At 38.5% G+C, this 27,887-nt stretch overlaps 1 protein-coding gene, 1 long non-coding RNA gene and 1 pseudogene across 3 annotated transcripts in view; 1 reads left to right on the forward strand and 2 right to left on the reverse strand.

The window, feature by feature from the left end:
- Positions 1–27,887, reverse strand: part of LOC309636551 — a 64,192-nt gene that overhangs the window by 17,473 nt on the left and 18,832 nt on the right. The gene's annotated exons all lie outside the window — the stretch shown is intronic.
- Positions 719–20,191, reverse strand: LOC309636461 (guanylate-binding protein 2-like; annotated as a pseudogene). The gene is made up of 4 exons (XR_014268751.1): positions 20,172–20,191; positions 6,279–6,333; positions 5,252–5,441; positions 719–2,812 (listed from the first exon to the last, which is right to left on the reverse strand). The product of XR_014268751.1 is annotated as a guanylate-binding protein 2-like (transcript).
- Positions 14,152–26,610, forward strand: LOC309668159 (guanylate-binding protein 1-like). The gene is made up of 11 exons (XM_082477558.1): positions 14,152–16,104; positions 18,011–18,210; positions 18,733–18,860; positions 19,754–19,863; positions 20,128–20,324; positions 20,929–21,171; positions 22,034–22,314; positions 22,954–23,166; positions 23,800–23,902; positions 24,147–24,340; positions 25,428–26,610. Exons 2-11 carry the CDS (start codon positions 18,021–18,023, stop codon positions 25,542–25,544), a joined length of 1,776 nt encoding a protein of 591 aa, XP_082333684.1. The 5' UTR covers positions 14,152–16,104; positions 18,011–18,020; the 3' UTR covers positions 25,545–26,610.

Below are 27,887 nucleotides of genomic sequence, written 5' to 3' on the forward strand. Positions count from 1 at the left end.
GTTTTGTTTTATTTTGTTTTGTTTTTGAGTAATATGTGCCCAAACTTAATTCTAACTGATATCACCTGAGTATACCAGCATAGAAGTATAGTTAAGAGCACAGAGTTGCTATAAGCATTTCCAGTCCAGCTGTACACTTATTACCTGTACATTCTCAGGTGAGTTATTTTACTTCTCTGTGTCTCAATTTTCTTATTAATAAAATGGGGATATTAACAATATGTATTTCCTGACGTTGTTATAAGGATTGAATGAGTTAAGCCCATTCATTTGTCTGAAACAAAATATGCTCTATATGTATTAGCTGTTATTATTATTAGTTTTTTCTGTAAGCTATAATTTGTTGATTGCTTGATGAATACTTTGAGAGAACTAGTTTGTTCTTATTTAATTGCCCTAACCCCAGAAATTTGATAATATCTGGCATATCATTAGGCCTGAATAGACAATAGTTGGATGATTGAATGACTAAATTATTGAATAAATTCTACAAACACTTTTGGGGGCTCCATCTGTGCTTCCAAGAAGGAATCTGCTATTCATCCCATGGTAGTCTCTCCTACTGAATAAATCAATGAATGGATCAATGAAAGGTAGAGGCACTGTTTACCAATCACATTTTGGTTGTTCCCACTGTAGTTTGAAAGAGTCACTTCAGCAAGGCCCAAGAAATGGTGTTCAGTAGGTAGTTTACCAGTATCCCCTTTCTGGGGGTCTGGTAGTACTTATTCTTTAGCTCTTGCTTCTTCCAAACAAAAAACCGATAACCTCCTGGTTTAGAAAATGTTCCTTGCTTCACATCTTCATATAGATGGCCAAAAGTATCCTGAAGTAAAGCCATGCAGTAATTTGAGGATGCTTTCATATTCTGCTTACAAAAGTCATCTTGGGGCTTCCCTGGTGGCGCAGTGGTTGAGAATCTGCCTGCTAATGCAGGGGACACGGGTTCGCGCCCTGGTCTGGGAAGATCCCATATGCCGCGGAGCAACTAGGCCCGTGAGCCACAACTACTGAGCCTGCGGTCTGGGGCCTGTGCTCCGCAACAAGAGAGGCCGCGATAGTGAGAGGCCCGCGCACCGCGATGAAGGGTGGCCCCCCGCTTGCGGCAACTAGAGAAAGCCCTCGCACAGAAACGAAGACCCAACATAGCAATCAATCAATCAATAAATAAATCTTTAAAAAAAAAAAAAGTCATCTTGCTTTGCTTCTAACCGTTCCTGTGAAGGGAAAAAAATTGCACAGATGGTACAGTAAGACATGACTAGGATGTTAACCACACATAAATTACTGGGAAATGCTTCTCCTGCAAAGATTGTGGTGTATAAACATAACACACCCCTCACAAAGCTGGGAGATTCTAGAATACCTCTAAACAGAGTGCTGGTTTAAAAACTACATCTGTGTGATTATCTGAAGCTTCTTTTCCATACTTCTCTTGCTTCAGAGAATGATTCTCAAAGCACAGACGCTGTTCCATATGAAACTTCTTTTTTCAAGTCTCTAATTTCAGAAATAGTTTAGAGCACAAATATCCAGTAGGACAGGCCTGCAGGGAGTTCCTGGTTTCACCACTTTGTGATTTAGTGACACTCAACCTTATTAAAATGAGGTTTCCTTGTTGGTAAAACAGGGGAAATTATATCTATGTCACAGATATCTTGTCAGGATTATACGTGGTGATGTAAAGTGCTAAGTTCAGCGACTTTTCCATAAATGTTCATTAATGTGTCAATGTCAGTGGTACATTTAAAATTATAATATTTTTGCATATTTTCTCAGTATAAGGTTAATGAAGGTAATGGAGATTTTACCCCAGGTATTTTCTGTATTACGAAAGTCTAATATAACATTTACCTACATTAAAACATTAAAGAGAACTTATACATTAAGCTTTTTCTTTAGTCTAGAAAAATGTCCATTGTCTACTGACCTTCACTATTTAGTTTCATTAAAATTCTGAATGCAGCAAGGTATGATTTGTAAAATCCTGCCCTACAAGCCAGGGAAGAGATGGTGAACCATCAAGTGATTGAGTATTTGTCATGCAACAATCCTTCCTTAATTTGGAAGGACTCATGTCTTCAAATAGCATTTTTATGATTGATTTCTCTTTCCTGGCTTTCTGAATGTTTTACTGTTGCCTTACATTAAACAAAATACATTTTTAGTGTTTCCAGAAAGAAGTGAATCCTCCCAGATTATTAGCAGGGAACATGAAAGTACTGTGTCTTTGACTAACTTTAAATGAAAAAAATAAAATAATCTCATATAAATACAGTTTTACAGTTTACTTGTTTGCTTAAAATATGGCATCCAGAGGGCGGAAATTAACAGAAGAAGATATTTGTAATCATCAGTCAGTCATTGTACCATAGTCTCTTGGAATAAGGTCAGGAGCAGTCTATTCTTTTAGTAAAGACTGCAAGCGAGTACACATAACTGAGTGCGGCTGTCTTTGAGTCTGGGAGGACTACTCAGATCAAGATATTTTTTCTGCCCCTCATGAACCAGAATAGCAAATATCTCATTTTAATTTATTCTGGAAAACTTGGTCCACATCTTTGAAAGAGTTAGTTCTTCATGAAGACTCCAATGGCCTCTTTCTCACTGGCCCTGTGCAGGTCCAGCAGCTCCTGGAGGGTTTCCGTGGGCAGCTGCAGCTTCTGGTCCATCTGCATTTCATAATGGGTAATGATGTTTTGCACTGCGACTGTGTTCTCGATCTCGGCCAATGCCAGGACTGCATTCTCCATGCAGGGCAGATCCCCACTGCTGATGGCATTGACAAAGGTCAGCACCAGGGTCTCTAGACCTAAGAAAGGGGATTTTAAGAAATAGTAGTTATCAGTTGTTGAGAGAGGAACAAACTGTATTCTATTTTTTTTAATTTTTTTTTTAAGTGAATGATGGTTTTTATTTATTTTTTATTTTTTTTTGCTGCGTTGGGTCTTCGTTGCTGTGCATGGCTTTCTCTAGTTGCGGTGAGTGGGGGCTACTCTACACTGCGGTGAGCAGGCTTCTCATTGTAGTGGCTTCTCTTGCTGCGGAGCATGGGCCCTAGAGCATGCAGGCTTCAGCAGTTACGGCGTGCAGGCTCTAGAGCACAGGCTCAGTAGTTGTGGCACATGGGCTTAGTTGCTACACAGCATGTGGGATCTTCCTGGACCAGGGATCGAACCCGTGTCCCCTGCATTGGCAGGCAGATTCTTAACCACTGCACCACCAGGGAAGTCCCAAAAATGTATTCTATTTAGTCTTGAGAATGTAAATTTAATTATTTTGAATCAACTGCTATAGTATTTTGTATGCTTTTCAAGTGTCACAAACAGTAGTTTTAAAGACTTTTTGAGAAAGAATTGTGATGGAATATTTTGTTAACCTCTTAGTTCAGAGGAGTTTAAAGCTGCTCTTTCTTTCTCCTTCCCTCAACCAAAAGGAAGATGTTGGAATGAATGGATTAGAATAAGGATATTTGGGTGACGAGATATTAGGTCTTGATCTTTTCTTAGCCTTCCTGTATCTCCCTTTTGTCTGCCTTCTTTCTATTTCCCTCCTAACTTCTAATTTATGAAAAAGGTCAAGGAGACAGTTTAGTGCACAAGTGTACAAGAGCACGTGTATGTGTGTGAGTGTATGCGTACATGTGGTGCAGGCCATTAGTCCTGTGTCTGGCCTAAATAACAGGGTCTTCCTAGATATTCTCTCATCAGAGCTCCATGCAATGTGACCATTTCATACAGCTTTGCCAGGGATTTGCTGGTTTTAGCATTGAAAATCTCACATATCAGGAAATTACAGCCTCAGGCAAACTGGAGTGGTTGGGTCACCCTACAACTATCAGTGTTGGGGACTCAATCCTGGGCCTTCTCTTTCTATAGTTTTAAGTACCACATATATTTTAATTTCCTGCTTTGGCTTGATTTTTAAGCTTTAGATTTGTGTATTTAAATATCTGGATGGTATTCCTTCTTGTACACATCAGAGGAAAATACTAAATAATCCAAAACTAAACACCTTCATCCACTCTGGAAAACAATTCTTCCTCCAGGTATTTCTCTTAGTAAATAACATCCGTTCAAGCAGTTGCTTAAGCTCAGAACCCTGGAGTCAGGCTTGACACTTCCGTTTAATTCCTTCCACACACCCATATGCCCTCCATCATCAAAACTTATGAATTTGACATTCAAAATATGTGTGGATTCTATCTATTTTGACAATCTCAGTTGCCACTGTCTTAGCCTAGCATAATCCCTATTTATTATTAAAATATTGCAAATATCATTCATCTTATTGTTTCATGTACATCCCTCCAAAACATTATCTACAAAATACTCAGAAGGATTGTTTTAAACATAAATTATATAACATTACCTCTGTGCCTATAATTCTTCAAGATCCTCTCACTGGGCTCAAACTCTAATCTCCTTGAAGTCATCCACTAGTCCTTTCAGGTATGGTTCCCTGCACACTTCTCCAACCATGACACCACTCTTATTCACTCTACTCTTGTTCAAATCACACTATCTTGCCTTTACATTCTTGACATTGCAGAGATCTTTTCTGTCTCAGGCCTTCTCACATGATATTATCTCTGTCTGAAAACTACTCTGACTGTTCTTCTGATTAACTCCTACCCATTTTTAAGTTCTCATGTTACATGTCACTTGCAGAGACAAATATTCTCTGCCTTCAAATGCAAATTTTCTCCCACCTGCCTACACCCCTTCCTTTCTCATAGCAGTGTATTATTTTGATTTATTGTACTTATCACTGCTTGTCATTATGGTTAAATAAATTGTTTAAATACCTTTTGCTCCCATCATGCTCGAATGAGGATTATGCCTAGTGGTTGGTGCATTGCAGGCACTCCTAATCAATTCACATATTTTTGAATTGATAAACAAGAGAATTGTGCTAAGGTTAACGGCAAAGCCTCACATACATGGTGTATTTGCCTTTTCCTGACTTTGTCAATCTATAGCTCTCCTGGAAGGAAATTTCATAAATAGGGAGCTGAGAAGGCTGGATTCTAGTTCTTTTCCTTTATTCACCTTGCTCATGTGAATATTAGATAACACTAGAAATAGTTTTAGTTCCCATGTAAAATTCACAATGTGATCCTTGTGGTATGTTTTCCTTGGCATCATTAGACTCTGTATTTGTCAGAAGTAACCCTCATGGTTCCCACTTCCATTGTCTACAATGGGCAATAGGAAAGTCCACGTAAGGAGGGGCAGTGAGAGGGACTCACAAGGCCCATTGACTGTGATGCCCCCTGAGAGAGTCTTGGCCTTGGAACGGCTGAGGATGTAGAAGCAGAAGTCTTCAAACTGTTCTCTGAATTCAGGGTTCATATCTTCCTCCTGTAGCTGCTCCAGGAGGGTGAGGTACTTCCTCTGAGCAGGGCGGTCAAAGATGAAGCACTTCTTCTCTGGGAAGAGCTTTTGGATACATAACTGAGGTTCATTAAAGTTTTTAGTTTTTTTATCAGTACCTGGAGGAATGAAAATTAGAGGTAGTACAACTTCAGGCTGATTGCTTCAAATATATGACCCTTCAACTTAGTAATTTGCACAAATCCTATATTAAGAGGTAAATATTAACTAATCATGGATCAGACCAAAAAATTAAATTAAATGAAATTTCTTTTCTTCTCCAAGAAGGAGGTAACTTAAAATTAGACCCAAATGATTCATCTAAAGAATGTTTCATTTCCTCTAACAGAACAGTCAGGATAACAAAGTTATGAAATTATAATTTTCAGCACCTACATAGAAATGGTCATTGTGATATTGTTTTCTCTTTTTATGTTAGCCAATCATCAGGCCCAGTAACCTTGCTTTAGCTTCAATGAAACTCCAGGTACTCATCAGCAGTGATGGGTTGTCCATTTGCTTCCAGCTCCAGGGTTAAATCTCTCAGAGTCCACACAAAGTCTGGAAAGAAGCTCACAAACTCAGCTGACTTTTGACCTCATGTTCACCAAGTGAGGATTTTGCCCTGATTCGATCTGTCAGTTTTGTCACATAACTGAGATGCTAACATAGGAAAACTGCAGAAAATGAGTAGCACCTTTTATGCTGTATTTTCTCCCATAGCTTATATAAAATAATTTTTCTTAATTAGTTTATTCATTCATTCATTCCACAAACATTTATTGAAAACTTACTATGGGAGACCTTCAAGATGGCAGAGGAGTAAGACATGGAGATCACCTTCCTCCACACAAATACATCAAAAAAAATCTACATGTGGAACAACTCCTACAGAACACTTACTGAATGCTGGCAGAAGACCTCAGACTTCCAAAAGGGCATTAAAATCCCCATGTACCTGGGTCGGGCAAAAGAAAAAAGAAAAAACAGAGAAAAAAGAATAGGGACGGACCTGTGCTTCTGGGAGGGACCTGTGAAGGAGGAAAAGTTTCCACATGCTAGGAAGCCCCTTCACTTGCGGGGACAGGGAGGGGGAAGCTTCAGAGCCACAGAGGAGAGTGCAGCAACAGGGGTGCAGAGGGCAAAGCGGAGAGATTCCCACACAGAGGATTGGTGCCAACCAGCATTCACCAGCCTGAGATGCTTGTCTGCTCACCCACCGGGGCGGGTGGGGGCTGGGAGCTGAGGCTTGGGCTTCAGAGGTCAGACCCCAAGATGACTGGGGTTGGCTGCATGAAGACAGCCTGAAGGGGGCTAGTGTGCCACAGTTAGCCAGGAGGGAGTCCAGGAAAAAGTCTGGACCTGCCGGAGAGGCAAGAGACCATTGTTTCAGGGTGCGCGAGAAGAGGGGCTTCCTGTTCTGTGTGCCCAAAGATGGCAGAGCAGCACCTAAGCAAGCTCCAGAGATGGGCACGAGCCGCGGCTATCATCTTGGACCCCAGAGACGGGCGTGGACCACTACCACTGCCACTGCTGCCACCAAGAATCCTGTGTGCAAGCACAGGTCACTATCCACACCTCCCCTCTTGGGAGCCTGTGCAGCCCGCCACTGCCAGGGTCCCGTGATCCAGGGCCAACTTCCCTGGGAGAACACACGGCATGCCTCAGGCTGTTGCAATGTCATGCTTGCCTCTTTCACTGCAGGCACACCCTGCATTCCAATTATGACTACCATACCCCTCCCTCTCCCCAGCCTGAGTGAGCAAGAGACACCTGATCAGCCGCTGCTTTAACGCCTTCCTGTCTGGGTGGGGAAAAGACGCCTGAGGGCAGCCTACATGCAGAGACGGGGCCAGAACCAAAGCTGAACCCTAGGAGCTGTGCAAACAAACAAGAGAAAGGGACATTTCTGCGTGCAGCCTCAGGAGCAGTGGATTAAATCCTGCAATCAGCTTGATAAATCCTGCATCTGTGAAATACCTGAATAGAAAATGAATGTTCCCAAAACTGAGGCAGTGGTCTCTAGGAGCAACTATAGACTTGGGGTTTGCTTTGTGTGTTTGATTTGTTTTTGGTGTTATGTTTATCTTAGTTTTTAGGGCTTGTTTTCATTGGTGGGTTTCTTTATTTCTTGGGTTGCTCTCTTCCTTTTTTTTTTCTTTTTCCTTTTGTGTGTGTGTGTGTGTGTGTGTGTGTGTGTGTGTGTATGTTTCTTTGCATGATTTTGTCTGTTTAGATTTCTTTTACCATTTTTCCTGGGGTTCTGTCTGTTCATTTCTTTCTTTTTTTTTTTTTATGAGTGTGTGTGTTTCTTTGTGTGATTTTGTTTGTTTAGTTTTGCTTTTACTATTTGTTTTGGGGTGCTGTCTATATTTTTCTTCTTCTTCTTTCTTTCTTTCTTTTCTTCCATGTCATGTGGCTGGCAGGGTCTTGGTGCTCCAGCCAGGTGTTGGGCCTGAGCCTCCAAGGTGGGAGAGCTAAGTTCAGGACATTGGACCACCAGAGACCTCCCAGCCCCACTTAATATCAATTGGCGAGAGCTCTCCCAGAGATCTCCATCTCAATGCTAAGACCCAGCTCCACCAAACAACCAGCCAAGCTCCAGTGCTGGACGTCCCATGCCAAACAACTAGCAAGACAGGAACACAAACTCACCCATTAGCAGAGAGGCTGCCTAAAATCATACTATGTTCACAGACACCTCAAAACACACAATCAGATGCAGCCCTGCCCACCAGAAAGACAAGATCCAGCTACACCCACCAAAACACAGGCAGCAGTCCCCCCCACCAGGAAGCTTACACAAGTCACTGAACCAACCTCACCCACTGGGGGCAGACACTAAAAACAACGGGAACTACAAACCCATAGCCTGCGAAAAGGAGACCCCAAACACAGTAAGTTAAACAAAATGAGAAGACAGAGAATTATGCAGCAGATGAAAAAGCAAGGTAAAAATCCACCAGACCAAACAAATGAAGAGGAAATAGGCAGTCTACCTGAAAAAGAATTCAGAGTAATGATAGTAAAGATGACCCAAAATCTCAGAAATAGAATGGAAAAAATACAAGAAACGTTTAACAAGGACCTAGAAGAACTAAAGAGCAAACAAAGAATGATGAACAACACAATAAATGAAATTAAAAATTCTCTAGAAGGAATCAATAGCAGAATAACTGAGACAGAAGAATGGTTAAGTAACCTGGAAGATAAAATAGTGAAAATAACTACCACAGAGCAGAATAAAGAAAAAAGAATGAAAAGAATTGAGGACAGTCTCAGAGACACCTGGGGCAACATTAAATGCACCAACATTCGGATTACAGGGGTCCCAGAATTAGAAGAGAAAAAGAAAGGGTCTAAGAAAATATTTGAAGGATTATAATTGAAAATTTCCCTAACATGGGAAAGGAAATAGTAAATCAAGCCCAGGAAGCACAGAGAGTATACAGGATAAATCCAAGGAGAAACATGCCAAGACACATATTAATCAAACTATCAAAAATTAAATACAAAGAAAAAATATTAAAAGCAGCAAGGGAAAAGCAACAAACAACACACAAGGGAATCCCCATAAGCTTAACAGCTGATCTTTCAGCAAAAACTCTGCAAGCCAGAAGGGAGTGGCAGGACATATTTAAAGTGATGAAAAGGAAAAATCTACAACCGAGATTACTCTACCCAGCAAGGATCTCATTCAGATTCGTTGGAGAAATTAAAACCTTTACAGACAAGCAAAAGTTAAGAGAATTCAGCATCACCAAACCAGCTTTACAACAAATGCTAAAGGAACTTCTCTAGGCAGGAAACACAAGAGAAGGAAAACACCTACAATAACAAATCCAAAACTATTAAGAAAATGGTAATAGGAACATACATATCGATAGTTACCTTAAATGTAAATGGATTAAATGTTCCAACCAAAAGACACAGACTCGCTGAATGGATACAAAAACAAGACCCGTATATATGCTGTCTACAAGAGACCCACTTCAGACCCAGGGACACATACAGACTGAAAGTGAGGGGATGGAAAAAGATATTCCATGCAAATGGAAATCAGAAGAAAGCTGGAGTAGCAATTCTCATATCAGACAAAATAGACTTTAAAATAAAGACTATTACAAGAGACAAAGAAGGACACTACATAATGATCAAGGGATCAATCCAAGAAGAAGATATAACAATTGTAAATATTTATGCACCCAACATAGGAGCACCTCAATACATAAGGCAAATGCTAACAGCCATAAAGGGGAAATCGACAGTAACACAGTAATAGTAGGGGACTTTGACACCTCACTTCCACCAATGGACAGATCATCCAAAATGAAAATAAATAAGGAAACACAAGCTTTAAATGGCACATTAGACAAGATGGACTTAATTGATATTTATAGGACATTCCATCCAAAAACAACAGAATAAACTTTCTTCTCAAGTGCACATGGAACATTCTCCAGGATAAATCATATCTTGGGTCACAAATAAAGCCTTGGTAAATTTAAGAAAATCGAAATTGTATCAAGTGTCCTTTCGACCACACACCCAAGAGACTAGATATTAATTACAGGAAAAAACTGTAAAAAAATACAAAAACATGGAGGCTAAACAATACGCTACTAAATAACCAAGAGATCACTGAAGAAATCAAAGAGGAAATCAAAAAATACCTAGAACCAAATGACAATGAAAACACGACGACCCAAAACCTATGGGATGCAGCAAAAACAGTTCTAAGAGGGAAGTTTATAGTCATACAGTCCTACCTCAAAAACAAGAAAATTCCAAATAAACAACCTAACCTTACCTCTTAAGCAATTAGAGAAAGAGGAACAAAAAACCCTCAAAGTTAGCAGAAGGAAAGAAATCAGATCAGAAATAAATGAAAAAGAAATGACGGAAATAATAGCAAAGATCAATAAAACTAAAAGTTGGTTCTCTGAGAAAATAAACAGAATTGATAAACCATTAGCCAGACTCATCAGGGATAAAAGGGAGAAGACTCAAATCAACAGATTTAGAAATGAAAAAGGAGAAATAACAACTGGCACAGCAGAAATACAAAGGATCATGAGAGACTACTACAAGCAACTCTATGCCAATAAAATGGACAGCCTGGAAGAAATGGACAAATTCTTAGAAAAGTACAACCGTCCAAGACTGAACCAGGAAGAAATAGAAAATATGAACAGACCAATCACAAGCACTGAAATTGAAATTGTGACTAAAAATCTCTCAACAAACAAAAGCCCAGGATCAGATGTCTATACTGGTGAATTCTATCAAACATTTAGAGAAGAGCTAACATCTATCCTTCTCAAAATCTTCCAAAATATAACAGAGGGAGGAACACTCCCAAACTCATTCTATGAGGCACCATCACCCTGATACCAAAACCAGACAAAGATGTCACAAAAAAAGAAAATTACAGACCAATATCACTGAACATAGATGCAAAATCCTCAACCAAAGACTAGCAAACAGAATACAACAGCACATTAAGAGGACCATGATCAATTGGGGTTTATCCCAGGAATGCAAGGATTCTTCAATATACACAAATCAATCAATGTGATACAACATATTAACAAATTGAAGCATAAAACCATATGATAATCTCAATAGATGCAGAAAAATCTTTTGACAAAATTCAACACCCATTTATGATAAAAACTCTCCAGAAAGTAGGCATAGAGCAAACCTACCTCAACATAATAAAGGCCATATATGACAAACCCACAGCAAACATCATTCTCAATGGTGAAAAACTGAAAGCATTTCCTCCAAGATCAGGAACAAGACAAGGGTGCCCACTCTCACCACTATTATTCAACATAGTCTTGGAAGTTTTAGCCACAGCAGTCAAAGAAGAAAAAGAAATAAAAGGAATCCAAATTCGAAAAGAAGAAGTAAAACTGTCACTGCTTGCAGATGACATGATACTATACATAGAGAATCCTAAAGATGCTGCCAGAAAACTACTAGAGCTATCAATGAATTTGGTAAAGTAGCAGGATACAAAATTAATGCCCAGAAATCTCTTGCATTCCTATACATTAACAATGAGAAATCAGAAAGAGAAATTAAGGAAACACTCCCATTTACCACTGCAACAAAAAGAATAAAATACCTAAGAATAAACCTATCTAAGGAGACAAAAGACCTGTATGCAGAAAACTATAAGACACTGATGAAATAAATTAAAGACAATACAAACAGAAGGAGAGATATACCATGTTCTTGGATTGGAAGATTCAACATTGTGAGAATGACTATACTACCCCAAAAAATCTACAGATTCAATGCAATCCCTATCAAAGTACCACCTGCACTTTTCACAGAACTAGAACAAAAAATTTCACAATTTGTATGGAAACACAAAAGACCCTAAATAGCCAAATCAATCTTGGGAAAGAAAAACGGAGCTGGCAGAATCAGGTTCCCTGACTTCAGACTATACTACAAAGCTACAGTAATCAAGACAGTATGGTACTGACACAAAAACAGAAATATAGATCAGTGGAACAGGATATAAAGCCTAGAGTTAAACCCACGCACATATGGTCAACTTATGTTTGACAAAGGAGGCAAGGATGTTCAATGGAGAAAAGACAGTCTCTTCAATAACTTGTGCTGAGAATACTGGACAGCTACATGTAAAAGAATGAAATTAGAACACTTCCTAACACCATACACAAAAACAAACTCAAAATGGATTAAATACCTAAATATAAGACCGAACACTATACAACTCTTAGAGGAAAACAGGCAGAACACTCTATGGCATACATCACAGCAAGATCCTTTTTGACTGACCTCCTAGAGAAATTGAAATGAAAACAAAAATAAACAAATGGGACCTATTGAAACTTAAAAGATTTTGCACAGCAAAGGACACCATAAACAACACTAAAAGACAAACTTCAAATGGTAGAAAATATTTGCAAAGGAAACAACTGACAAAGGATTCATCTCCAACATATATAAGCATGCCATTTAGCTCAATATCAAAAAAACAAACAACCCAATCCAAAAATGGGCAGAGGACCTAAATAGATATTTCTGCAAAGAAGATATACAGATTGCCAACAAACACGTGAAAGGATGCTCACCATCACTCATCATTAGAGAAATCCAAATCAAAACTACAATGAGGTATCACCTCACACCAGTTAGAATGGTCATCATCAGAAAATTTACAAGCAACAAATGCTGGAGATGGCTTGGAGAAAAGGGAACCCTCTTGCACTGTTTGTGGGAATGTAAATTGATAGAGCCACTATGCAGAACAGTATGGAGATTCCTTAAAAAACTAAAAATAGAATTACCATATGACCCAGCAATCCCACTACTGGGCATATACCCAGAGAAAACCATAATTCAAAAAGACACATGCACCCCAATGTTCACTGCAGCACTATTTACAATAGCCAGGTCATGGAAGCAACCTAAATGCCCATCAACAGATGAATGGATAAAGAAGATGTGGTATATTTATATAATGGAATATTAGCCATAAAAAGGAATGAAATTGGGTCATTTTTAGAGATGTGGATGGACCTAGAGTCTGTCATACAGAGTGAAGTAAGTCAAAAAGAGAAAAGTAATTATCGTATATTAACACATATATGTGGAATCTAGAAAAATGGTACAGATGAAACAGTTTGCAAGGCAGAGATAGAGACACAGATGTAGAGAACAAACGTGTGGACACCAAGGGGGGAAAGAGAGGGTGTGGGATGAGTTGGGAGATTGGGATTGACATATATACACTAATATGTATAAAACAGATAACTAGTAAGAACCTGCTGTATAAAAAATAAATTAATTAAAATTTAAAAAAATGTTAGCCTTAGAAAAGGAAAATCTTGTCACATGTTACAACATGGGTTAAGTATGAAGATGTTATTTTAAAAAAATAACCCAGTTAGAAAAAGATCAGTACCTTCTGATTCCACTTATATGAGGTATGTAAGGTAGTCAAACTCATAGAAACATAAAGTAGAATGCTGGTTGTCAAGGGCTAGGGTGAAAGGTTAAGGGGGAGTTGTTCAATGGGTACAGAGTTTCAGTTTTGCAGGATGAAGAAGCTCTGGAGATCTGTTCCACAATGATGGAATATAATTAACATGTAAGTATAGTTAATCTGTACACTTAAAATAGAATGGTAAAATTTATGTTGTTTTTTAACCACAATTAAAAAGGAAACATAATAATGTAAGAATATGCATAACAATTTGAACTGAAATATAGAAAACTGCACAATAATACTGAAAGACTAAAAAAGAGTTTTAAATAAATAAAGGAACAATCCATACTCCAAAGTGAAAGCAATTAACTAAAAATAGTATCTATGAGTCAGTTTCTCTTTCCTGTACCAATCAGGAAGGAGCTGGTTTCCTAACATCCAGTCAATTTCTGAGAAACTAAGTTTATACCTGCTTTTGCTTTCCATTGGCATGTGTTCAATAAAATAGTTGCAAGTTGGCTTTAATTGACATAAGAAAACCTTTTCTCATGAGAAAAAGTAGAGGAGAGCCAGAGGCTTTTAATTTATAAAATGACTAATCAGAATGTTAGTATAGTTAATAAGGCTACAGCACCAGAGTGTTTCAGTCCACTTTTGCAAATACAGAGCCATGGTGGGCAAAAGGGTGAAGGGGATTAAGAGGTACATACCTCTAGTTATATAATGCATAAACCACAGGGATGTAATATACAGCATAAGGAATATGGTCAGTGATATTTTAATAACTTTGTATAATATACAGCATAAGGAATATGGTCAGATGATATTTTAAAACTTTGTATGATATTTTAATAACTTTGTATGAGGACAGATGGTTACAGACTTATTGTGGTGATCATTTGATAATGTATGCACATGTCAAATTATTATGTAGTACACCTGACACTAATATAATATTGTATGTCAACTATATTTCAATTTAAAAGTTATTTTATAAAATGTAAGAAAAAACCAACATATCAATATTATATATACATAAAATATATAATTTTAAAAGTATAACTAAATTGACAAACAAAATACTTTACATAGGCATTTTACTATTTCTTCTACACTTCAAATTGGAAAAATGTGGGGTTACCTTCATATTTGGAGCCATTTTATATTTAGTCACACATAATATCCATTGAGTTTATACTCTCTTCCAAACTCTGTTTTAATTGCTGGAGACACACACATCTGTGAACACATGAGGTCCCTGTTTTTATGAACTTGAATTTCAGGTAGTCATAGGGAAAAGTAAAAAAAAATAAGCAAGGTGATGGGTTGGAGATTAACTTTCATGGAAGACCTCAGTGAGAAGATGCCATTTAGCTGAGACCAGTAGATTAAGAAGGAACCAATCTTGCCAAGATCAGGGGTAAGAAAGTTTCAGATGCAGAAAATTGCTGTACATAGATCGCTAAGGCAGGAAGAAACTAGGTGTGTTCCAGCAACTGAAAGACCAGATAAATCACATTTTTCAAAGCAAGTTAAAGTGCTACTTACTCAGAGATTTAAAAGATAATGGCAAAGAAGGAAAGAAAGGAGTGTACTTTATTTGTTAAATTTCAGACACTGGCTTCCAGGTGTGGAGAAATATGTTTATACTATGAGATCAGGAGAGAAACTTACAGATATCTCCCTTTCTCCTCACGTCCCTATTCCTTCCTTCAGAAACATTGTTCAGGGGGAGAAAAAACATAGTTTAAGGGTAAACAGAGTTTCAAATTTGCATCCCACCTCTATAACTTGCTTAATGAATCTGAACAGGAATATTATTTTACCCTCCCTCAAGCCTCCTGCAAGATGGAGACAATACCGCTTATTTTGCATGACTGTATTCAGGACTGAATTAGACATGTAACATGTGTACCTCTTAGAAAGCAATCAAGAAATAAAACTGTTACTTCTGCTATTCATTTAGCAAACATGGAAAGGCAGTATAACGAAGTGGCTTAACAAGAGGGTTTGGAATCAAGAATGATTCGGTTCAGATTATTTACAGTGCTGTGATTTGGGACAAGACATTAAATCTTTCTGTGCCTCAGTTTCTATAAAATGGTGGGGAAATGTTTGTTATGAGATATCAGTTATTTAACCCATGTAGAACGGACAGCACTGAGCCTGCAACACATGTGCAACACATGGAGACCCTTCCAGCCTGTGCACTGGGTATTAAGTTCCAGGGGCTGCATGTTCACGAATGTGTAAGATGTGTCCTTTTCCTCACTTACGGCATGCACAAATGAGGAGCCAGGTCCACTGTAAGTGTGTCCATTATTTAAAGAAATTAAACCTAAAAATATGCTTCCTCATTCTAGGTTTCCCAAACTGACCCCCAATCCCGGGATACATTCCATTATATTTAAGCATCTAATAGACACTTTTTTAAACACCAAATTGTTTCTAAGATGTCTTTCAAAAAAAATTAATGTGAAGGTTCTAGTTGAGAAGTAGTGTCAAACCCGTGTTCCCTCCAAAGAGGATAGCTTCCAAAAATTCCTTTTACAGTTATTGAGTCACTGTTCTGTTTTCAGTGCTTTCAGTTTCATATTACTCTAAATCTGTTACAGAGGTTGCTTCACTTCTTCTGTCTGGTCTCTACAGGCAATCAGGCAAGCCCCATGACATTGGATGGGTGAAATAAAAGTCGAACCATCTAGTGAGAGACAGAGAAGTTACAGAACCACTCCACCTAAACTGAGAAGAAAACAGGTAAGAACTCTACTTTTTCCTCAAAGCAGCTTTGTCTCCAGTGCTAAAGCAGCCTTGCTCTGGGAAAAGGAGCCCATGTTAAGATTAGTGCAGGGGTGGGAAGGGATTTTTAAGGGTTAGTTAGTTTTCTAAAAAATGACCAGCATTAAAATAGGCTGCAGCTGAGCCTAATGTGGGACACGAGGTCAGATGAAATCCTGGTGTTATCAGGTGGCAGCACATCCCTGGGTCATTACTGTGCTTGTGTAGAATTAGGCACCAGGGACATGGAGCTAAACTAAGATCTTGAAATGCATTAGGATTGTCTTTCTCTTTGCTGATGTTGTCTGTGTTGACTGGGGACACAATTAAATTACCATTGTCTTTGATACAACTTGCTCAATACTGATGTGACTGCAGCTAAGAAACTGAAAGGGCGACAAATATGTTATTTTCATGAGAAGGAAAGAATAGTAAATGAGATGCAGTGGAAACAGCTACATGACACTGTTAAAGACAAAGAAAATAACTGAAACCCAAAGTGAAAGATGTAGATTCATGAAAATACCATACTCTTCAGTCCTACATTTGAACTTTGTTTCAAAGTGGACTTCTTCTTCTAGAAATAGCACAAGTTCACTAGATCCAATTTCTTGGTGTCAACTCACTCCTTACCCCTTAGGAGCAGAATTCAGCCCCATTACTTTACTAAAAAGCTTCCTCTTTAAAGAATCTACTGTGGTGCAGCACTGAAGGCACCACCTTTGTTTACTTTGCCCTCTCTGTGCTCTCAAGAAGCTTTGATCTTGCCTTTTGGAAACTCTTCCTCTGAATTCCTTGGCTTGGCATTAGCTTATTCATCACCTACCTTGTCTGACACCTCTCTCTTCTTTTCAGCTTCCCCTCCCCTTTTCCATCCCCATCCCCTCCTCTTTACCCCTACTCCTCTTCCTACTCTTCCTTTTTCTACTTCTCCTCTACAAAATGGAAAAAAAGAAGAAAACAGAAAACCTGGAAGTGCATGGCTGGAAATATAGATATTTTCTTTCAACAACTTTCTTCTTTAGTTCTCCTGATCCGTCTCCTGAGCTTTTAATCTTTATTTCATTGTCTTTTGTTCCCTTACACACACACACACACACACACACACACATATACACACACACACGTACAAATACGATTTTTAGCAACATGCAGTATTTGCAGATGTGCACTTTACCCCCACTTAGTTGGAGGCTAATTTATTTTGAAGCTAATAAATTTTAAGTTTCAGAGCCCCTTGCTTCCACAAGCCCATACCAAGGGTCCCTAGCCATGTGTTTCACAAGGTCACATATTTTTATAAAATTTGCCAAAGTAAGTTCCACTTCTAGAATAGCAGTGTGAGAAGTTCTGTGGACCCTTATCCCAGTAAAAATAAGGATAACTAGTGAGAAAAAACACATTTCAAATCACTGGAAATTGTTCAGAGACATATATCAAGTGACGAACATTTATTCATGAAATTCTTTATTCATAGTAAGAATTAGTGAATAAATAAATAACTATTGCATTTCTCACACATAGCCAGGATGTACAACGAATCTCTCTGAATCTTATTCTATTTTACATTTAATGTCCAGTATAAATTTTTAAATGAAAGTCCAAAATAAAAGTTTTCCATGGTAAACTAAATGGAAGATTTTGTTCATGAGGGTGGTTGAATGTTGATAAATCACTGTCATATCAATATTTTTTAATGGACTACTTTGATAATACTTATGTAACTTTCTAAAATGTCTTTCCCTCATCTATCTCACTGTTGACACAAAACTAGGTCATGTTGGGGGATTTTATGATTCCTCCTTCTGAATGCAAAATAACCTTGTGAAAGCTCTTGATCTGCTTAGACCAGAAATTCTAATTCATCCCATCTCTTCCCCTGCAGACAAGGGAACATGGCCTCAGAGATCCACATGTCAGGCCCAGAGTGCCTCATCGAGAACACTAATGGGCGACTGTTGGTTAATCCGAGAGCTCTGAAGATCCTGTCTGCCATTCAGCAGCCCGTTGTTGTGGTGGCTATCGTGGGCCTCTACCGCACCGGCAAATCCTACCTGATGAACAAGCTGGCTGGGAAGAACAAGGGTGAGTGGCACTAGCAAAGCCCAGCCGAGTCCCTTCTGCCCACCCACACTCCCAGCGTGCAGAACAGTGATGTGAGGAGAGGAAGTTAGAGACCTGGGAGGAATACTGAAAGCTAACTTTCAATACGGTGATGGGCTTCTTACACTTACTCTGTGCTGGAAGATAAGAGTCAACTCTTTCTCACCACTTTGCCTTAATTTTTTCTTTAAAGTATAAATATGCCTTTCTGGAAGGAGTAAGGTAGTAATAAAGAAAATTAATGCAGATAATAATAAACAATAAAACATTTACTAAAATGTATGTGGATTAACATCAAGCTTATACTGATCTTTAAGGTAAAATAAATATTTCAGTTTGTACTGAATGTTCTAATTTCTCTCTTTTTCTGGTTGCAATTAAGATCAATACTGATTATGTTTTCATTTGTCTCTTTAAACCTTGATTTTGTTAACTATTATCTCAATTTCAAGATCCATCTGCTACTAAAACTCCACCCTTTCTTAACCCCATGCCCCCTTGCAGGTTTTTCTCTGGGCTCCACGGTACAATCTCACACGAAGGGCATCTGGATGTGGTGTGTGCCTCATCCCAAGAAGCCAGACCATACTCTAGTTCTGCTTGACACTGAGGGCCTGGGGGATGTGGAGAAGGTAAGGACTGAGGATTCAAATTTGGACTAAGCCCCTCATGTCTGAATATTCTCTACACTATTTAATTTTTCTTTAAATAAGACCTTGCACTTAACCACGTTTTTTCATTTCTGTTTACATGCCATGAGACCCAGTTTAGCAATGAGGGGTCAGGAAAATATTCATAAGGCAGAATCCTAGAAGAAGAGCCTAGTGGTCAGTTGACAGTATTCTAATTATTAAAAGGCTGTAAGCTAAGCCAGTTAACCCAGATGCATAAAGGGAATACAAATAAATTCAACATAATGAATCTTATCCTGCAAAGAACTTTAGTTAAGGATTTAGGTTCTGAAGTCCCATACCCTTGGCTTTAAATTTAAAGTCTGTCAGTAATTCAATGATCTTAGCAAATTATTTGATCTCTTTTAACCTCAGCTTTCTGATCTGTAAAACAGATGTAATAGATCTACATTTGCCTCATAGTATTGTTTTGAATACTTAAAAGATAAGTAATGGAAAGTGTTAGGTGCACAACAGTTGCTCAGTGAGATAGATACATGTATTATTACCCTTATATTAAGACAATTGTTCTGTAAAAATAAAGAGAAAAGTTTACATTTAAATTATATTTAAGGCCTTAGAATGCCCACAAGCAATGACTATTTGTTTGCAATTATCTACCAATGATTATAAGACGGTCTAGTGAGAATCAGGGTAAACCAAAAACACTAATCAGAAAACTATTCAAAGTTCAAGTCCTACTAACAATCATTTTTGCTTGGATTTGGTTTCCTCTTATAGGGTGTTAGTCTAAAAAAAACTCTAATTAAATCAGCATCCTTTTACTACTGCTGATCTGAAAAGTGCCATGAGAATGAAAAATAATCCTGGTCCAAATGTACTCTGATTTCCAGGGTGACAACCAGAATGACTCCTGGATCTTTGCCCTAGCAATACTCCTGAGCAGCACTTTTGTGTACAATAGTATGGGAACCATCAACCAGCAGGCCATGGACCAACTTCAGTATCCTTTTCAGGTTCAAACCAGCATCAAAGTCAGAGGTATTAATAAAACAGCTGCCTAACTGTGAGTCCTTGTGAATCAAGCACAAAAAGGGAAACATAAAAAATAATTCAAGGGCAGGGGGAAAATCCTACGTATCAATACCTACTGAAGAATTGATACTTGGGTTAAGAACAAAGGCGAAACAAGGGTTTTGTATATGTAACTAATATAGGGTGGTGGGCACTGTTCTTTTATGCCAGTTTTCCTTAATTTGCTGCTCAGCTATGTGACGGAGCTCACAGATAGAATCAGGGCAAAAGTCTCACCTGAAGTGGATGGGGTTGAGGATTCAGCTGACTTTGTGAGCTTCTTTCCAGACTTTGTATGGACACTGAGGGATTTCTCCCTAGACTTGGAGGCAGATGGACAATCCATCACAGCAGATGAGTACCTGGAGAGTTCACTCAAGCTTAAGAAAGGTAAAGGGAACTTAGAATTGGTAAATGGGATGACAAAACACTAAAAACTATCGTTCTTTAGTTTTCTATCAACAGTTTTCTTATATTTATAGTTTCTATTTCTTTTCGGGGTGATTACTAAAAATTAACACTTGTTTACTATCTGAATTAATAGATTTGATTTTATTTACTCCCTGTTTTAAGAACAGGTTTCATTTCTTTCACGTTTCCCTGTGCTGTGATTAGACTTACATTATATCCCTGCTTAGGGCTTGTGGTGCTGTAATTAACCAAAGAATATGGAGTAGAATAGGTAATTTTTTTGAAGAAAATAAATAAAAGCATGAACAGTGCACTAGTCTAGGGGTTGGCAAAGGATGGCTCACAGGCAAATAATGTCCAATCCAGCCTGCCAGCTGATTTTGTAAATAAGGTTTTATTGGAATAATGCTATGCCCATTCATTTATAGACTGTCTATGGCTGCTTTCATGCTACAGTAGTAGAATTGGGTACTTGGAAAAGAGACCATCTGGCTTGCAAAGCCTAAAATATTTACTGTTTGGCCCTTTACATAAAAAGTTTGCAAGCCCCTATATTAGGCAAATTCTTTTTATCTTCTTCCAGGTACCAGTCAAAAAGATAAAAATTTTAATCTGCCTCGACTCTGTATCCGGAAGTTCTTCCCAAAGAAGAAATGCTTTATCTTTGATCGGCCCACTAATAGGAAGAAACTGGGCCAGCTTGAGAAACTGTGTGATGATGAGCTGGACTCCGAATTTGTGCAACAAGCTGCAGTCTTCTGTTCCTACATCTTTAGAAATTCCAAAACTAAAACCCTTTCAGGAGGCATCAAGGTCAATGGACCTCGTGAGTCCTCTTCCCAGTCTTTACTCTCACTGTTAAGACTAAAAGACGGTGTAATAACATCCACCTAGCTTCGGCTTTGAAAAATGCACATCTACTGCTATTATTGTGTTAAGTTCTAGATGGCACCAACACTTCTAACAGGTTTTATTAGTCACATTTCTTAGGTGAGGAAAGATAGAAAAGGCCAAAGGAAAATAGCTCTAAAAGCTTAAAACTGTCCTAGTAAACTGGACCTGCCCTGTCCAATATGGTTGTCACTAGATAAGTGCAGCTATCTAAATTTAAATGTAAACTAATTAAAATTAAAGAAATTTAACATTCTGGTCACACAGCTGTGTCTCAAGGGCTCACACTCCACATGTCTAGTGGCTACCACACTGGACAGCACATATAGAATACTTCCATCATCACAGAAAGTTCTTCTGGACAATGCTCTGCTAGAATAAACAAAATGGAGGACTCCTTTTGATTTGTTCCACAAATATTAATCAAATGTTTCCCACGGACCTACCAGGGCTGATGATACAGACATAAATGAGAGAGATATGGTTTCTGTCCTAACAATGCTTGGGGGTGAAGTAAATGTACTCAATTAACACAGGCCTAGGCTGTCTAGAACAGAGGTTCTCAACCTTTGATGTGCATATGTACCACCTGAGGCTCTTGCCAAAGATGAGGGTCTAAGTCAGTTGAACTGGGGCAGAGGCTGAGAGTCTGCACTTTTAGCCAGTTTTCAGGTGATACTGAGGACACTGATGCTGTAAGGCAAATGGTTGGTAATAGACATCATCAGAATTGCATGGAATAGAAAGTTTCCTCACTCCTCCTACAATAAACATCATCATTTGTTCTCTATTTGTAGGTCTAGAGACCCTGGTGCAGACCTATGTCAATGCCATCAATAGCGGGGATCTGCCCTGCATGGAGAATGCAGTCCTGGCCTTGGCCGAGATCGAGAACGCAGCTGCAGTGAAAAAGGCCATTGCCCACTATGACCAGCAGATGGGCCAGAAGATGCAGCTGCCCACGGAAACCCTCCAGGAGCTGCTGGACCTGCACAGGACTATTGAGAAGGAGGCCATTGAAGTCTTCATGAGGAGGTCCTTGAAAGATATAGACCATTTATTTCAAAAGGAATTAGCGGTAATTTTTTTCTTAAGTTTATACAGATTAGGCTCTAGAAAATGAAATGGGTGCTTATTTTGAGAAAAGCAATTTTTACTAGACTTTTAAATGGTGACAAACACTATTTGTTATTATCATAAGAGGAAACAATTTTATCATGATATACTTTATTATGGTGCATTGAAACTTTTTTCTTTCATGAATAAACTAATATTCTTCCCTATAATTTCATTACGTACATATAAGTAACAATTAGAGCTTCTAATCAAATTACATGCTCATTGTTATCAGGCTGATTGGATATTTTGGCCAAAAGCAAAGAAAATTTTAGCCTTAGTTATCATGAGCAGGCTTATGCTGAACCACATTTATTGCATATGCAATCACTGGTCCAGTTTGAAAAGCAGGAGTTTATCTCCAAAGGTGTAGTATATAGCTAGTAATCTCTGCTCTGAAGGTCACCCCCATGGTGAAAGGGACCTTTGTAGAAAGTCAGGATCAGCAGGAAGGATATGGTGTTGCTGAGTGCCTGTAAGTTCTTCTAGGGGGTCACAGACCTTTTATATTCTTATTTTTTTGAGAAGACTTTCCAGAAATTCTGTGGTCAATTTAACATCTTTTCACTATTCTTTTTACTTCCTATTTTTTACATTAAAGGCCCAGCTAGACAAAAAGCGAGATGACTTTTGTAACAAGAATCTTAAAGCATCATCAGATCATTGCTCAGCTTTACTGAAGGATATTTTCAGTCCTCTAGAAGAAGGTGTGAAAGCGGGGATTTATTCTAAACCAGGAGGCTATCGCCTCTTCATTGAAAAGATACAAGAGCTGAAGAAAAAGTATCTTCAGGAGCCCAGGAAGGGAATACAGGTAACCAAAATTGATTGTGGGAAGCTGCTGACGTGTTCCTTGAAACAACATGACCAAGCATATTGCACACAGATGCGCAATTACAGGACCGACAGCATTCATGCTCTCATCTAATAAACACATACAGGGAGCCTGTTATACCAGATATATCCTATGTGCTCATCCAAAAGAGTGCACTCAATTAACAACTGAGTTACAAATTGGATTATCAGATGTATCCAAAATTTCAAATAATGTCATCATTTATCTCTCTGCATGGTCCTCCCCTCAACCTCACACTTCCCTCCCTCCATCCCTTTTTCTGATCTGCTTTCTCAATGATGGCTTCATTCTCCAACAAGTTCACCCCATATGAGACCACAGTACCAACAGCTCCAAAATTAGAGCCCTCAGTCTAAAAGAACAGAGAATCACTATTTATATCTATATCAATCCCTTATAAAGGATTCTGCTCAAGAAGCTGTCATGCTTGGCCAGCCTGGAGCATGTGCTCACCCCAGTGACAGGGAATCTTGACCACCAGGCATGCCAGGACCAAGAGGAGCAATTCCTAGAGGGAAAGATGGTGGGCAAATAGGAATAAGTGCTTACAGCCATTTCCTATTACTAACCCCATTTTTTTCTGGGTCCTAGGCTGAAGAAATTCTTCAGGAATATTTGAAGTCCAAGGAGTCTGTGAGTGGTGCAATTCTACAGACAGACCAGACTCTCTCAGAGAAGGAAAAGTTGATTGAAGGTGAGGAGCGAGTCAAGAGACTAGACAGCCTTGAAAGCGCTTAAAAGTTCTAATTAATTCGGCTGGGTGAACCTAGGATCCTTAAACTATAGCAAGATGAGAAAAGATGCCTCTTACTCACTAAAGTCATTTTTGAGTAGGGCATACACAGTCAGTAGCAACAGTGACAGGTTAAGTGTACATGGAAGAAAGAAGCAACATGGTCACCCACATTCATTTTTCTTTTTCCTTTTCCTCCTGACAGTGGAACGTGTGAAAGCTGAATCTGCACAGGCTGCAGCAAAAATGCTGGAGGAAATGCAAATAAAGAATCAGCAGATGATGGAACAGAAAGAAAAGAGTTATCAGGAACATGTGCAACAACTGACTAAGAAGATGGAGAGGGATAGGGCCCAGTTGCTGGAAGAGCAAGAGAGAACTCTCTCTCTCAAACTTCAGGTATTTAATTGCATCACCTTGAGGCTCCTGTTATTCTGTTTTCTCTCCACACTCCCTGTTCACAAACTTGGCATGGCAGTGAAAACATGAAGCCCAGAAAAGGACCTTGCTTGCCCACTTGTACTTTTCAATCCCTATCTGCCAGCCTGAACTGGCCCCTACAATGTCTGGTTGTTAAAAGATTTTATTTGCAGTTATGCCACACCCAGTCCATTATCACTATATCTGCCAATCATGGTAGCTATTATCTGCTAGACATTATAAAAATGTCTTATCCATATCTCTTGCTTAGTACTATACAAAGCAAGAGCTGCTATGTCCGTATTACTTAGGAGACGAAACAGAGGTTCAGACAAGACTAAATAATTTTTATAGGGCCACAATGCTTGGGAAGATATCTGAACAGTCTTCACCAGTTAGAGGAATCCATGAATTTTTCTTCTGTCACAGCTTTTAGCTCTAAGAGAACCTTCATAAGCAGAAGGACTCAACTCTCACACCATTGTGTCAGTCTATCACTCCTACCTGTTTTCTTTGTCCTGCTCCTAGTATGTGTTGAGTTGGGAATTATGTGCAGAAATCCAGTATGGTCTGTCTGGGGCCCTGATTCCCTTACCTGTATTTTGCTCCCCCTGCCACCAAGCTGTGGAAGCTTAGATCAAATTCCCTGATCTGAGATTCAGATACTGCATCAGATTTTGAAAATTCTTCATTTATTGTGTGTGTGTTGTGTGTGTGTGCATAAAAAAATCATAATGCATAGATAAGATCTGAAGCCAAACATTTCATTAAGATTGCCGACAAAGGTTGTGTACAATTAATGGAACAAAAAAATTAATACTGGTAATTTAGGTTCATCAACATATTGGGAGATATAAGTCCCAAATCTTTCTTGACTCAAGGAGACTCAGAAAAAGTAATCACAGAGCTAGAAGGCCCAAGAGAAAGTATAATGAAATTAATGGTAGAGAAAATTTCAAGAAGAAATTAAATATTTTTAAAAAAATCTATGAATGTGGAAACTAGATAGAAGTTAGGGATTTACTTAATGTGACACGTTATTCAGTCTCCATTTGTACTTTTTCAGGAACAGGCCCGACTACTACAGGAAGGATTCCAAGAAGAGAACAGACGACTTCATAATGAAATACAGAATCTCCAGAAGAAGATGAACAAACCAAGGCAGCAATGTTGCCTAAGCTAAAGAACTAAAAAATAGAGCTTTCCTGGTCACTCTTATCAGAGGCATTACTCAAGCAGTTTAAAATTAAGAAAAATGTCACCACACTTGATAATATTTAGATTTCACAGTTTTATTATACTAAATATTCGCAAAGACATGCAGTACTATAATTGAAATCATGTCCATCTTCCTCACAATATTGTAAACTGTGTAACAAGATGCATTTTACCTCTGTGCCAACCCAGGAGGTATCATAACCTGGTACCACCCAGGAGCTTCTTCTTCCAGATGACTATGAGTTAGACAAGTGGATACTGAGCAAAGTCTTAGGTTAAAGTCTTGGGACATAGTTGGTCATGGGTTTGGCCAAGTGCACCACAAGTTCCAATATCAGGGACAACCATTCTAGCTTCTTAGTGAAGACAGTATACAGTGTCCCATTGTTTCAAGACTGCATATTCTGTCAGCAATGATGTGATTCCTGGACACTGGGAATGGGCAATGCTTACTGGTGAATTCCAAGCTAAAGCAAATCACCTTATATAGTGATCTAGAAGCTCTACAGAATTTCCATAGGAAGATGGAAGAAACCATTAGCATGAGTATGAGTTGGATCATAAATAAATGGGCTAAAGAAGGAAACTTTCCCTTCTTGCTCAGTTCAACCAGATTATAACTTTAATGGGACTCTTTAGAACTTTAGGTAAGTGACCCTGGACTAAACATAGTAACATGATGACAATTATACATTGTGTGTTTGTAGCAATGTATAATTTGCAAAGATGAACTTGAAATGATGACTGATAATGTGTTAGAAAACTGAGCTAAATTAATTATTAGATCATTTATAACCCTAGAGTTTAGGCTATCTTTTCCCAATTCTTAAGAGTCATACTTGAAAGCCTGCTTATTTTCCCCCAAGAGAATATGGGTTGTTTTTTACTTTTTTTGACCAGTAAAGTAATGCTCTTGATATCACTTAGTATAGACTTTATCACAATTGTCAAAAGCCCTAGGTATGTGGTTGAAGTTTCTTAAAGCAATTGAGAATTATTTTCAATCTGGAAATAAATTATGCATCACTGAACTTTACATTTCTGATTTCTTAAAGTTTTTCACCAAAAAAATAAGGTTCTAGTTTATATAGCCAAGGTTGGCTAACTTTTCTGTACAAGATGGGATAGTAACTATTCATGGCTTTGTGAGTCGTATGGTCTCTGACTCAACTACTCAACTCTGCCATAAAGCAGCCATTGATGATACATAAATGGGTGGGCATGGCTATGTTCCCAGAATACACTGTTTTCAAAAACAGGTGGCACTCGGAAGCCATAGTTTGCAGACCCTTGCTTTATATAATAGAAACAGCTCTCAGAATGGAAGAAAATATTTGCAAACGAAGCAACTGACAAAAGATTAATCTCCAAAATATACAAGCAGCTCATGCAGCTCAATATCAAAAAAACAAACTACCCAATCCAAAAATGGGCAGAAGACCTAAATAGACATTTCTGCAAAGAAGATATACAGATGGCCTACAGACACATGAAAGGATGCTCAACATCACTAACCATTAGAGAAATGCAAATGAAAACCACAGTGAGGTATCACCTCACACCAGTCAGAATGGCCATCATCAAAAAATCTACAAACAAGAAATGCTGGAGAGGGTGTGGAGAAAAGGGAACCCTCCTGCAGTGTTGGTGGGAATGTAAATTGATACAGCCACTATGGAGAACAGTATGGAAATTCCTTAAAAAACTAAAAATAGAACCACCATATGACCCAGCAATCTCACTACTGGGCATTATACCCTGAGAAAACCATAATTCAAAAAGAGACATGTGCTACAATGCTCATTATTAATAGTTCATTATAAATAGTTCAAGGCACTATTTACAATAGCCAGGACATGGAAGCAACCTAAATGTCCATCAACAGATGAATGGATAAAGAAAATTTGCCATATATATATATATATATATATATATATATATATATATATATACATACACATACACAATGGAATATTACTCAGCCATAAAAAGGGATGAAACTGAGTCATTTGTAGTGAGGTGGATGGACCTAGAGTCTGTCATACAGAGTGAAGTTAGTCAGAAAGAGAAAAACAAATACCATATATTAATGCATATATATGGAATCTAGGAAAATGGTACTGATGAACCTAGTGGCAGGGCAGGAATAGAGATACAGATGTAGGTAATGGACTTGAGGACACATGGGGGGAAGGGGAGGCTGGAAGAAGTGAGAGAGTAACATTGACATGTATACACTACCATGTGTAAAATAGATAGCTAGTGGGAAGCTGCTGCATAGCACAGGAAGATCAGCTCAGTGCTTTGT

The sequence above is a fragment of the Balaenoptera physalus genome (genome assembly GCF_965194825.1).
Source record: "Balaenoptera physalus genome assembly, chromosome: 1".
Lineage (NCBI taxonomy): Eukaryota > Metazoa > Chordata > Mammalia > Artiodactyla > Balaenopteridae > Balaenoptera > Balaenoptera physalus.